The following is an 11,343-nucleotide window of genomic DNA, read 5'->3' on the forward strand; positions in this document are numbered from 1 at the left end:
AAAGAGCTCCTACCAATACTACCAAACCTATCAAAAATGGCCACATAGGGCGAATTAATATTTCTTTCTTTTAGCACTTTTTTCATACTATATAAGTGGTGGTTCCCTTGGACTACCAACTTACTATATATCATCATCATAAAGTGGTGGTTCCCTTGGACTACCAACTTACTATATATCATCATCATAAAGTGGTGGTTCCCTTGGACTACCAACTTACTATATATCGTCAAATGCTACCAAACCAATCAAAAATGGTCACGTAGGGCTAATTAATATTTCTTTCTTTTAGCACTTTTTTTCTGCTCTCAAATACTACCAAACCAATCAAAAATGGCCACGTAGGACTAATTAATATAGCCCGTGCCTTGCACGGGCACCCTTATCTAGTCTTATTTAGAAGTGACACTTGGGTTGGACTAACACAGCTTTAAGAAGTGATACCAAAAGCAGCTCAAGTTGTACTATTGGGTTGGGACTAACACAGCTTTAAGAAGTGATACCAAAAGCAGCTCAAGTTGTACTATTGGGTTGGGACTAACACAGCTTTAAGAAGTGATACCAAAAGCAGCTCAAGTTGTACTATTGGGTTGGGACTAACACAGCTTTAAGAAGTGATACCAAAAGCAGCTCAAACCTAGCCACGTGTATGCAGCCTTTTCTTTTGGCAGACACGTATTACATCTTTAATTACTTACTTATTTGCTTCTCAGTCCGACCAAATCAATAAATAGCTTACACCTGTACATTTAAGGCTACTTCCGTAAATAGTCATCATCATCATTCTAAGTCAGAGTTCCTCAGTCCAACGAAAACAATGAAAAACCGCTACGTATGTCAACTTAAAAGTCCAATGAAAAACCGCCACTGCTCTCAAATACTACCAAACCAATCAAAAATGACGACGTAGGCCTTCCCTTGGACTACCAAGGGTATTCCCGTCATTTCCTTCCTTAAAAGAGCTCCTCTAATACTGCCAAACCAATCAAAACTGCCCACGTAGGGCTAATTAATATTTCTTTCTTTTAGCACTTTTTTTTTCACGTCTTTCTTTACAACTATTTTTATCCCCACAATATGCCCGTGCCTTGCACGGGCACCCTTATCTAGTATATTAACAAGTTGCTGGTCACTGCTTCGTTGTGAAGAAATATGGCTGGCTAGCCGACATACATAACTTAACAATTCTAGATCCATTATATTTAATAAAATAATTCTGACCATAAACCTTATTATGTACAATTCTTTTGATCATACATAAGCAAGCACTGCACTTACTAGAAGTGTTCATTGAACAGGTTGAGTTAAAGCTTGAGGTTGTAACGTTTAACTAATAAGATAACATAAAATTTTGCGTAAAAGAATGAGAGTCATTCAAAATATATATATTGATATATGACGTAACAATTATTGATATAGAATTTCTTTTAATCAATTTTAAACTAGAGTTTTGTAGTAGTGATAGTAGTAGAAGAAGCCAATATGAACAACATATCAACTTTTTATTTGAAGTTTATCGAATTCATTTTTAAGTTAGTAAAATATTTCAATAGACGTAATAAAAAACAACTTCAAAATGATGAGACTGATGATTTTTATACATTTGAAGTGCAATATAACCTCAAGTCCTCAACATATTCTAAACGTCAATTTTGAACATTACTTTTTTTGGTTTGAATTTAGGGGAATGGATACTTGAAATTTAAAACAATCTTAATCTTGGCTATCATATTTTTTCACTCTTTATTATTTATATGATTTTAAATTTATTCAGTCTTATTCATTGGCATGACAATATGTAATTCTATCGCATAAAACTTTCACAAAAAAGTACCTATAGATTATTTATTAAAAAACATATGTGAAGTAAGAAGAAGAGAAACTTGTATAAAAAAATGTTCTTTTGCAAGTGTTTGTCCCTTTTTGGACATATATTTTAAGAAAAACGATATTTATTATTTTTTGGAAAAAGGCAATTATTTTCACTTGAATGAAGAAGGAAAAAAAAAAACTTTGAAGAAAAACAAAAATAAAAGTTTTGTCCAAGCGTGCCCTTACAATTAAACTTTGTTGACAATTCAAGGAAGTCAATAAACACAAGCTAGGGGCGTTTTTGTCATTTTAAAACAGTCTACGCGTGCCGCGGCCCTCGAGACACGTTCCACTTTTTATTTTCACTAACCCGAAAAGCTATAAGAGTATTTATTGAACCCTAATATCAAACCCTCACATTTGAAGAAGAATTTCCCTTTTTTATTTCTCTCTGCCAAACCCCTCTCTCTCTCTCTCTCTCTCTCATCTGCGTGTGTAGAAAGTCGGAGAAATGGCGTCTTTCGGGGAAGCACCACCAGGTAATCCTAAAGCCGGAGAAAAGATCTTCAAGACCAAGTGTGCTCAATGTCATACCGTCGATAAAGGAGCTGGTCACAAACAAGGTGAATATTTTTCCTGTTTGTATACGCAAATTTATGTTTTCTGAGTTTCTATGGTGTTTTTTGTTCTTAGGGTTTATTCATCGCTTATTGTTAATTATAGATCTGTTTTCTATGTGTATGAGATTTACATGTCAGGTGGATTTGTGGCGCGGTTTATGGTTACCTTCACATATGAGTAATTTTGGTTGCTATAGATCTCTTTGACTATAAGATCATGGTGTTTTGATTTTGATGAGTTTTTGCTACCCGATTTTCTACGGAGTTTGTTTTTTCTCTTTTTTTGATTATCAGCTTCTTATCCATAGCGTGGATCTGAGCTTTTAATAGTTGATTCATTGTTCACATGTCTGAACTGATCTGTAGACGCCTTTGATCTAATTAGTCCTTGTGTTTGTTTTAATTTTAAATGGTTTTGTGAGGACTGCTGAAGCTGTGGTGTTATTGAGACCTGACCTATAGACAAGGGATTAAATTGGTTTAGGTAGTGAGAGTAGGAGGAAAGGATTTTATCCTGGAGTTTAAACCGGCAGAGTAGGTCATATGGGATACGGCTTAAACAACTTTTTCTTTTTTAGTTTTTACAATGGAGTATGTAACTAGTGAATATTTATGGTCCATCAGTTTCCTTCGATGAGTTCCTCAATGGAGTAAAATTCAAGTATGTTGATTAGCTTGACATTTTTTTTTTATTGTGTTTGCTTCTAGAATTTCTTAAGTCCCAAGATTTTCTGATAGAACTGTGAGTGCATTATATTTGTAGAATGAATTTAAGGTGGTCATGATAATAGGAGACTGATGCGAACTTACTTAAGCTGTGCTAGCAAGATGTTCAATTATCCTCATGTGTGCATAAGTTGTTGAATTGACTAAAAGTGCTCGGGTTGTGGGTGGATGATAGTTTGAGTAGTTCGGGAGGCGTTAACATTCTAATTACTGTAGAATGTTAGATCCTTTTAAGGTTTTTCAAAGATTTTGAGTGTTCATCATTTTCGTCTCTGCCTGTCTTTGCCCTCTTCCGTTCTTGCTGGATTCTCTTATGGCTGATACTTGAGCATACAATTTACTTTATGGTTTTCCTCCCTGTGCATGTATTATTGCAAAAGAGGCAGGAATTATGTCTGCTGTGTGCACATTCAAAATTTTCTTACATATCCAATTTTATTCCAAATCTAGGACCCAACTTGAATGGGCTCTTTGGAAGACAATCTGGTACAACTGCTGGTTACTCATACTCCAATGCAAACAAAAACATGGCTGTGACCTGGGGAGAGAATACATTATATGACTACTTGCTCAACCCTAAGAAGGTAAGATTCATCTATGCTTGTGTATGACTTTGATTTTTTGTGTTGTGAAGAGTGGTCTTAGTGCTTCACTTGTATGTGTTTTATGTTTGCTTATGAGGTCTCCTTGACAATTATTTTAGTTTGTTGGATTTCAGCTGTATATTCCTGTATGACTACATTGAACCTCGCATTAAGCGATGCAAAACGCTCAACACGTCTTGAGACTCGCTTCAGGGCTCAAGTGTGCCTTTCATAACATTGTTATTTGCTTAAAAGAATGACCCTCTTTGATTTTCTTTTTCCCTTCCTGGATCTCCTGAAAGATTTTCTATAATTATGTGCTAGCACTGCAATAATATATTTAAAAATTAGGCTCTTTTGTGGAGTGAGGTGCTAGCCATTTAAATGTAGATTATGCTTGCGAAATCCGTAGCCTACTTAAAATAGGACCTCAGCTGGCAAAGCGAGCCTCTGTATTGTTCATTGATCTTTGGGGTTTAGAGACCATATATTCTTGAGGAACTTGGAAAACCGTAAGTTCTTGTAAGTCTATTATTAATTGTGGAACTTGGATAACCGTTAATTCTTGTTTCTTTAATATGGAACTTGGATGTCCCCCCTTCAGACGAGAAAGATCATAATGACTAGTTGTCCTTGATACTTCTTAATTTTTTTAGAAGTCACGATCTCAGGTTTTTGGATGTCCCATTACCTACTTGAGTGAATGATGTGGATGTATATCAATGTACTGCTAAGATATGTGAAAATAACTGGATGGGTAGTAGATAGAGCATTGAGGAAACCCTGCCTTTTTATGGCAGCACTGTATATGCTCTCTCAGCCGAAAGTTGATGTTGAGAAAGTGGAATTAGAGCAATTGGAGGAACACTACTACTGTACAGGGGTGCGGAAATAGCAACAATTTATGGTAGATAGGAACAGGTTTTGATTTGGTTTCTCCTGAAACGAAGCTATGATAAGAGATATATGTGTAAACAACGTCCTGGATCGATGTAGATGAACAAATGTATGGATGCTTTCTCCTCTGAGAAAAATGTTGATTCAAGGTTTTGTCTATGGAATGTTATCTAAGAAATAACTCCTGGGTCCATAAAATGATTAAATCAGTTAAAGATGCAAGTCTTTGATGAGATCTTTGCACCTCTAGACAAGTATAGATAATGAAATTTGGGTAGCAATTTGTAAGTACTTCTCTACTTAGATTGATATTGCTTTTTGCTTTGAGATAGCAACATCTAACTGTTCACTTAAGTGAGATTGAAGATGCATTAATCTGTAGCAACTTAGTTGGTTTAGTGTCGTAAGGCATTAAAGGTATTTGTGGAAGTGTGGAGCACCTACCCACACAGCACACACTACACACACGCACGCACGCACAACCAAAAGATAAAGTAGTGGGCTTATGATATTTTACATGGATCAAGCATGTATCCATTATTTTGATCTTTTGGGTGGCAGTACTTGAATCTAAAACTTGTCTTGGTATTGTGTTGAAGTGTGTGATCTAATCGAAAAGCATGAGTGGTTAGGGGACGGGGGGACCCATATCCGGTCGCCTCGGTTCTCGAGCACCCATTAACGTCGACTTAAAACTATTTATACATATAGTAATTTCTTCTTAATTTGAATATATAAAATGTTCAGCACCCAGTGAATAAATCTCTTGATGGGTGCATTGGTCTAATTATGATTAAGGCTTTGTTTTAGAGGAGGTCAAGGATTTGATTCTCATTTTGAACAATTATTTACACATTTTCTAATTTCCTCTCTCTCTCTCTCTCTACCAATATAAACTCTCACATGCTTTACTTTTTTTTTTTCCTTTTTTAATTTTTTTTTATACTTAACTTTTAGTCATAATTTCAATTACGTTTTATGAATTTCTCATGACATGATAAAATTAAAAAGTCATATTCAATCACTTTTCTCATTTTTCTTGAGAAATGTTGGCTATTTGGTTAAGAAATCCTTTTAAGATAAATTTTTTTTTTTTTTTTTTTTGCTTTTGTAATGGCAGTATTAATCTTATTTTTTCTCATTAATTTTTTGAACATCACATTTAAATAACTATGCACCTATACTGTGTGATTTATAATAATTTTATATTAAAAGAAGTACTATTTCTGCAGGTTCAAAAGAATAAAAAATTTGTTAAATTGCTGCAGTGAAGGGTGTAGTGTCTTTTTTAGATTTAACCATTTATGTTGATTTATATTTGTTGTGCTTTTGCGCTGTACACCAGCCACAATTCGTTGTTCTTTAAACTTCCCTTGTGGTACAATATGAGGCACAACTGAATGTGCCTAGGATCATATTGATAGAAGTACTATTTCTTTCCATATTCACTATGCTTAATTGCTGACTCAGACATTTTCTGTACAGTATATTCCTGGGACAAAAATGGTTTTCCCTGGGTTGAAGAAGCCACAGGATCGGGCAGATCTCATTGCTTATCTCAAGGAAGCAACTGCGTGAAGATCTTTTTGGAACATTATAATACTTTTGCTAGTGGTCAGGAGTCGTCCATTGGTAGCATTTCTCATTTTATATTTTGAAAGGCATATTTTGCCCGTTTAAATAAAACCACATACAGTGTCATGCCATTCTTCTGGTTGAGCTAAGCCAGTCTTGAAGGAATTTTGTCCAAGAGTTTGTCATTTATTGTCACATAAAATCTTGACCTACTTATGAATGCCTGATTTATTTCTTTCTCATCCAGTTTAATTTTTGGTCTCTCTGTCATAGGTTTTGCTTATTTCATGATTGAATCCCAGCAGCTTAAATTTCTAGCATTTGCCTGAAAATCTGTATCTACTTGCTGGTTTCTAGAATGCAAGTAAAAAAGTTCGATGGCGTCTTACTGTGTCTGATAATCTGTATGCACAATATTTGGTTGAGCTCAAATTCAAAGAAGTATTGTAAGTTTTTAAGTTCATTTCCACGTTTTCGGATATGAATGTTATTTTCAAAAGAATTTTAGTTGAAGATTGTGAAATCATTCTACAGTAAAACCTTAATTTTAAACCTCGGTGGGATTATGAAATATTATTATATTATAGAGGTATTATTTAATTGGTAAATTTAACATTTATTAATATAAGGAGTGTTGTGAGATTCAATGAAAGATTTTGATTGCATTAAATTATTGTATCTTACTAGTTTATGTATCATATTTATTGTATTACACAAAAAATAAATTTATTATACATAAAATATAATAAATATATCAAAATCAATGTATGTTACTAAATTATGTATCATATTTATTGAATTCATATAAAATATAATCTCCTTATGTAATTCATTGTAAAAAAATATATTCATTATAAATAATGTTCATAGCTTTTTAATAATAAAATATTATTCATTGTATTTTTACTAAAAACACTTGATATATGATGATAAGAGAATAAACTACATATGCAACTTCTCATTTAAAAAGTGTTATAAAATCAACAATGTCATATTAAATACGTAAAATATTATATGAATATAAACAATATCATTCCACATGCACTAAACAAAAATGTAAGTCGTAGCAACACTGGAATTTCTGAATGTAATAAGAAAAGTCAGAGATAAACTTCAACTAAATTAAAAAATTTTAAAAACACAATAAAATTAATTGTCTTAGATATAGTTGTACTATTAAAAATTATTAATTTATAATATTAATGGGACCATGTATGCATAGGGGGATTTCTAAAAATATATTAATCTTATTATCTTATCTAAATGAGTGATTTTTTCCATTAGTCCAAGTCGAAATCAGAGAAAAATATTATCTTAGAAAGATTATTAATTATCGAATATTAATTTAGTAAAATTTTACTGTATTTACTTTCAGACAAGTTTTTAAGTTGGTGTACATTTACCACGATATAAACGTTATTAGCGGTCCTTAGAGTCGTCAATATATGCTTGGCTTGATGGGCCGGCTTAGCCTAACTCGTGATTTAATTTAGAAAAGGTTTTTTTAGTACAATTTGGATAAGTCTATTGGTTTGTGTGACTTGAGTAATATGGGTTGGGCCAGCCCATGGGCTAAATAAAAATACAATAAAAAATGAAATAGAGTATTAAAAATAACAAAAGTTTAAACTCAAAATTTATTTAAAGTTTTAAATATTAAAATTTAGAATCATCAAACGTGATGTACTTAGCATTCCTATTACTACTTTATCGTCAAAATCATCTTTCATCATTGGTGGACATGTTTTCACCAAGTATAAAAGTTGCATCATTCATAAAAATATTCAAACACTTATTGCTACTTGAAATCGATTTGTATGATTTTTCGCAAATTAATAATAATTTTTTTGTGTACATTTAAATATTATACGTACTTCATAAATTTAGTTATTTTTAAATTTTTAACTAATTATATTGCTTATATATTGTAGATGAAAATGAAGATATTTTGTTGATGTTTATGTTAATATTTTTAAGTTATAATTTAATTTAAAAATATATTTTTTAAAAATAGACTGATCCGACATGGCTCACAACCGACGTACTAATGAGTCGGACCAACTATTTTGTGGCCCACAAAAGAAATGAGTTAGTCGAGCCTAGCTCATTAAATTCCATAATCTGCATGGACCAGCCCAAATAGGATGGACCAATTCATATTGATAGCTTTACGATAGTCCTTTTAGCTCTACTCTCCTACTATTAGGCACGTGCAACAACAAAATATCTAATAAGGTTGCCTAAAAAAGTTAATGGGATGGCAAAAAGGATCTTTATTACTATTAAAGAATTTTTTTTTATGTTTTATTCTTAACATTATTTCTCCATATCATTTTTCAAGATGCAATACTAAACATTAATTAATAAGGTTAATGTGATAAAATACTTATATCAATTACATTATTTTCTTAATAAGTGTGTCAAATCAAACAATGACAAATAAAAATGAACGAATGGAGTAATATAATGTGAGAATAAAATCAATGGATTGATACTACAACAAAAGAACTGCTTGGTTATTTGCATAAATGTTGGTGTTTGCCTTTGCGGCTTTTAATTTTGGGTGGTTGAAAATATCTGATACTCAAAATAACAAATAATTATATGTGATGTATAATTTTATATTTTTATATTAATATCTTACAAATTATACCGTAAAAGAAATATAATTTTTATATAATTTGTGTGGAGTGAGACCAAAGTTCTTTATATTTATGCAAAGAGAATCATTTCTGATTTTTTTTGTCAATAAATTTTCATTAAATGAATAATATCAATAAAAACTAAAATGCACATGCAAAAACTTCGAAATTATTTCATTTTGTTTTACTTAATGCATATTGACTTGACATTAGAAGTTTGTTTTATTAAATTAACCTTATTAACTATGTTTTAAAAATCTACATTTGACTTCTAATGTTTTATGTAATTAGTTAATGGTAATGATAATAATAATAATAAAATAAATAAATCTCTCTTGATGTATTAAAATTTAATAAAAATTCAAGTAAAGTGAAACATAGAGTAATAACAATATACTCTCTCCATCCCACATTATTGAAAGATATTCTTTTCAATGGGCAGTAAAATTGATGAAAGAAATATTTTATTTGAGGATATTATTTTATTTAATATACATGCTTCCATTTGAGAATATTTAATAAATGAAATCAAAATAAGTTGAGTGGCAAAAGGTTGAGTATTCACGTCTTAGGTCGCATGTTCAAGCCTCATATCATGCAAAGTGAGGCCCAATTTTTAAGTGGATAAGGGTAGAGGGGCGGACCCATTATCCATCGAGTTTAGAAGATTGTGATTGGTCCAAAGGACGAGCTCAATTACTAAAAAAAAATAAGTTGAGCATAGCTATTTTGTTCCATTATTCATAAATTGGAATAAAGAAGTGAAATCATTTTATTTTTGTTTATAAAAATGAAAAATAACTAACAACAATTTTTTGAGAATATTAGCCTGTTAGGTAATCGTGTATGTTTGTGTTAATATTTTTAAGTTATAATTTAATTTAAAAAATAATTAAAAATATACTTTTAAAAAGTAGGCTGACCCAATATGGCTCACAACCCACATACTAATGAGTCGGACCAGCTATTTTGTAGCCCACAAAAGAAATGAGTTAGTCAAACCTGGCTCATCAAATTCTATAATCTGCATGGATTAGCCCAAATAGGGTGGACCAATTCATATTGATAGCTTTAGGATCGTCCTTTTTGCTCTAGTCTCATACTATTAGGCACGTGCAATGACAAAATATCTAATAAGGTTGCCCAAAAAAGTTAATGGGATGGCAAAAAGGATCTTTATTACTATTAAAGAGAGATTTTTTCTCCGTTCACTTTTATTTATTACTTATTTCTAAAAGAAATTTTTATTTTTAACTTATCACTTTTGATATATAAAGAAAATATTTTTTATGTTTTTATTGTTAGCATTGAATACTATTTCTCCATATCATTTTTCAAGATGCAATATTAAATATTAATTAATAGAGTTAATGTGATTAAATACCTATATCAATAATTATTTTCTTAATAAATGTGTCAAACAATGACAAATAAAAATGAACAGTAAGAGTAATATAATGTGAGAATAAATTCAATGGATTGATACTACAAGAAAAGAACTGCTTTGGTTATTTATTTGCATAAATGTCGAATTATGCCTTTGTGGCTTTTATTTTTGGGTGGTTGAAAATATCTGATACTCAAAATAACAAATAATTATATGTGACGTATAACTTTACATTTTTATATTAATATCTTACAAATTATACCGTAAAAGAAATTTAATTTCTATATAATTTGTGTGGAGTGGGACCAAAGTTCTTTATATTTATGCAAAGAGAATCAGATCTGAATTTTTTTGTCAATAAATTTTCATTAAATGAATAATAGATAAAAACTAAAATGTACATGCAAAAACTTCGAAATTATTACATTCGTTTTGTTTTACTTAACACATATTAACTTGATATTTTCCTTAAAAATACATTATTAGAGGTTTATTTTAGTAAATTAACCTTATTAACTATGTTTTAAAAATTTGCATTTGACTTCTAATGTTTTATGTAATTAGTTAATGATAATAATAATAATATTAAATAAAAAAATAATAATCTATCTTGATATATTAAAATTTAATCAAAATTCAAGTAAAGTGAAACATTGAGTAATAACAATATACGCTCTCCATCCCACATCATTGAAAAATATTCTTTTCAATGGGTAGTAAAATTGATGAAAGAAATATTTTATTTGAGGATATTATTTTATTTAATATACATGCTTCCATTTGAGAATATTTAATAAAATGGAATCAAAATAAGTTGAGTGGCAAAAGGTGGAGGATTTATGACTTAGGTCGCAGGTTCAAGCTCTATATCATGTAAAGTGAAGTCCGATATTTAAGTAGAGAAGGGTAGAGGGGCGGACCCATTATCCACCAAATTTAGAAGGTTGTGATTAGCCCAAAGGACGGGCTCGATTATTAAAAAAAAAAAAAGTTGAGCACAGCTATATTGTTCCATTATTCATAAATTGGAATAAAGAATTGAAATCAATTTTTTGAGAATATTAGCCTGTTAGGTAATCGTGTATGTTTGTGTTTTGTCT

The 11,343-nt window shown here is 30.9% G+C and overlaps 1 protein-coding gene across 1 annotated transcript; it reads left to right on the forward strand.

Annotated features, from left to right (window-relative positions):
- Positions 1-2,230: 2,230 nt before the first annotated feature.
- Positions 2,231-6,466, forward strand: LOC102582196 (cytochrome c-like). The gene is made up of 3 exons (XM_006349239.2): positions 2,231-2,435; positions 3,609-3,742; positions 6,125-6,466. Exons 1-3 carry the CDS (start codon positions 2,324-2,326, stop codon positions 6,215-6,217), a joined length of 339 nt encoding a protein of 112 aa, XP_006349301.1. The 5' UTR covers positions 2,231-2,323; the 3' UTR covers positions 6,218-6,466.
- The last annotated feature ends 4,877 nt before the right edge of the window (positions 6,467-11,343 follow it).

This window comes from Solanum tuberosum, unplaced genomic scaffold (genome assembly GCF_000226075.1).
Source record: "Solanum tuberosum cultivar DM 1-3 516 R44 unplaced genomic scaffold, SolTub_3.0 scf00105, whole genome shotgun sequence".
Classification (NCBI taxonomy): Eukaryota; Viridiplantae; Streptophyta; class Magnoliopsida; order Solanales; family Solanaceae; genus Solanum; species Solanum tuberosum.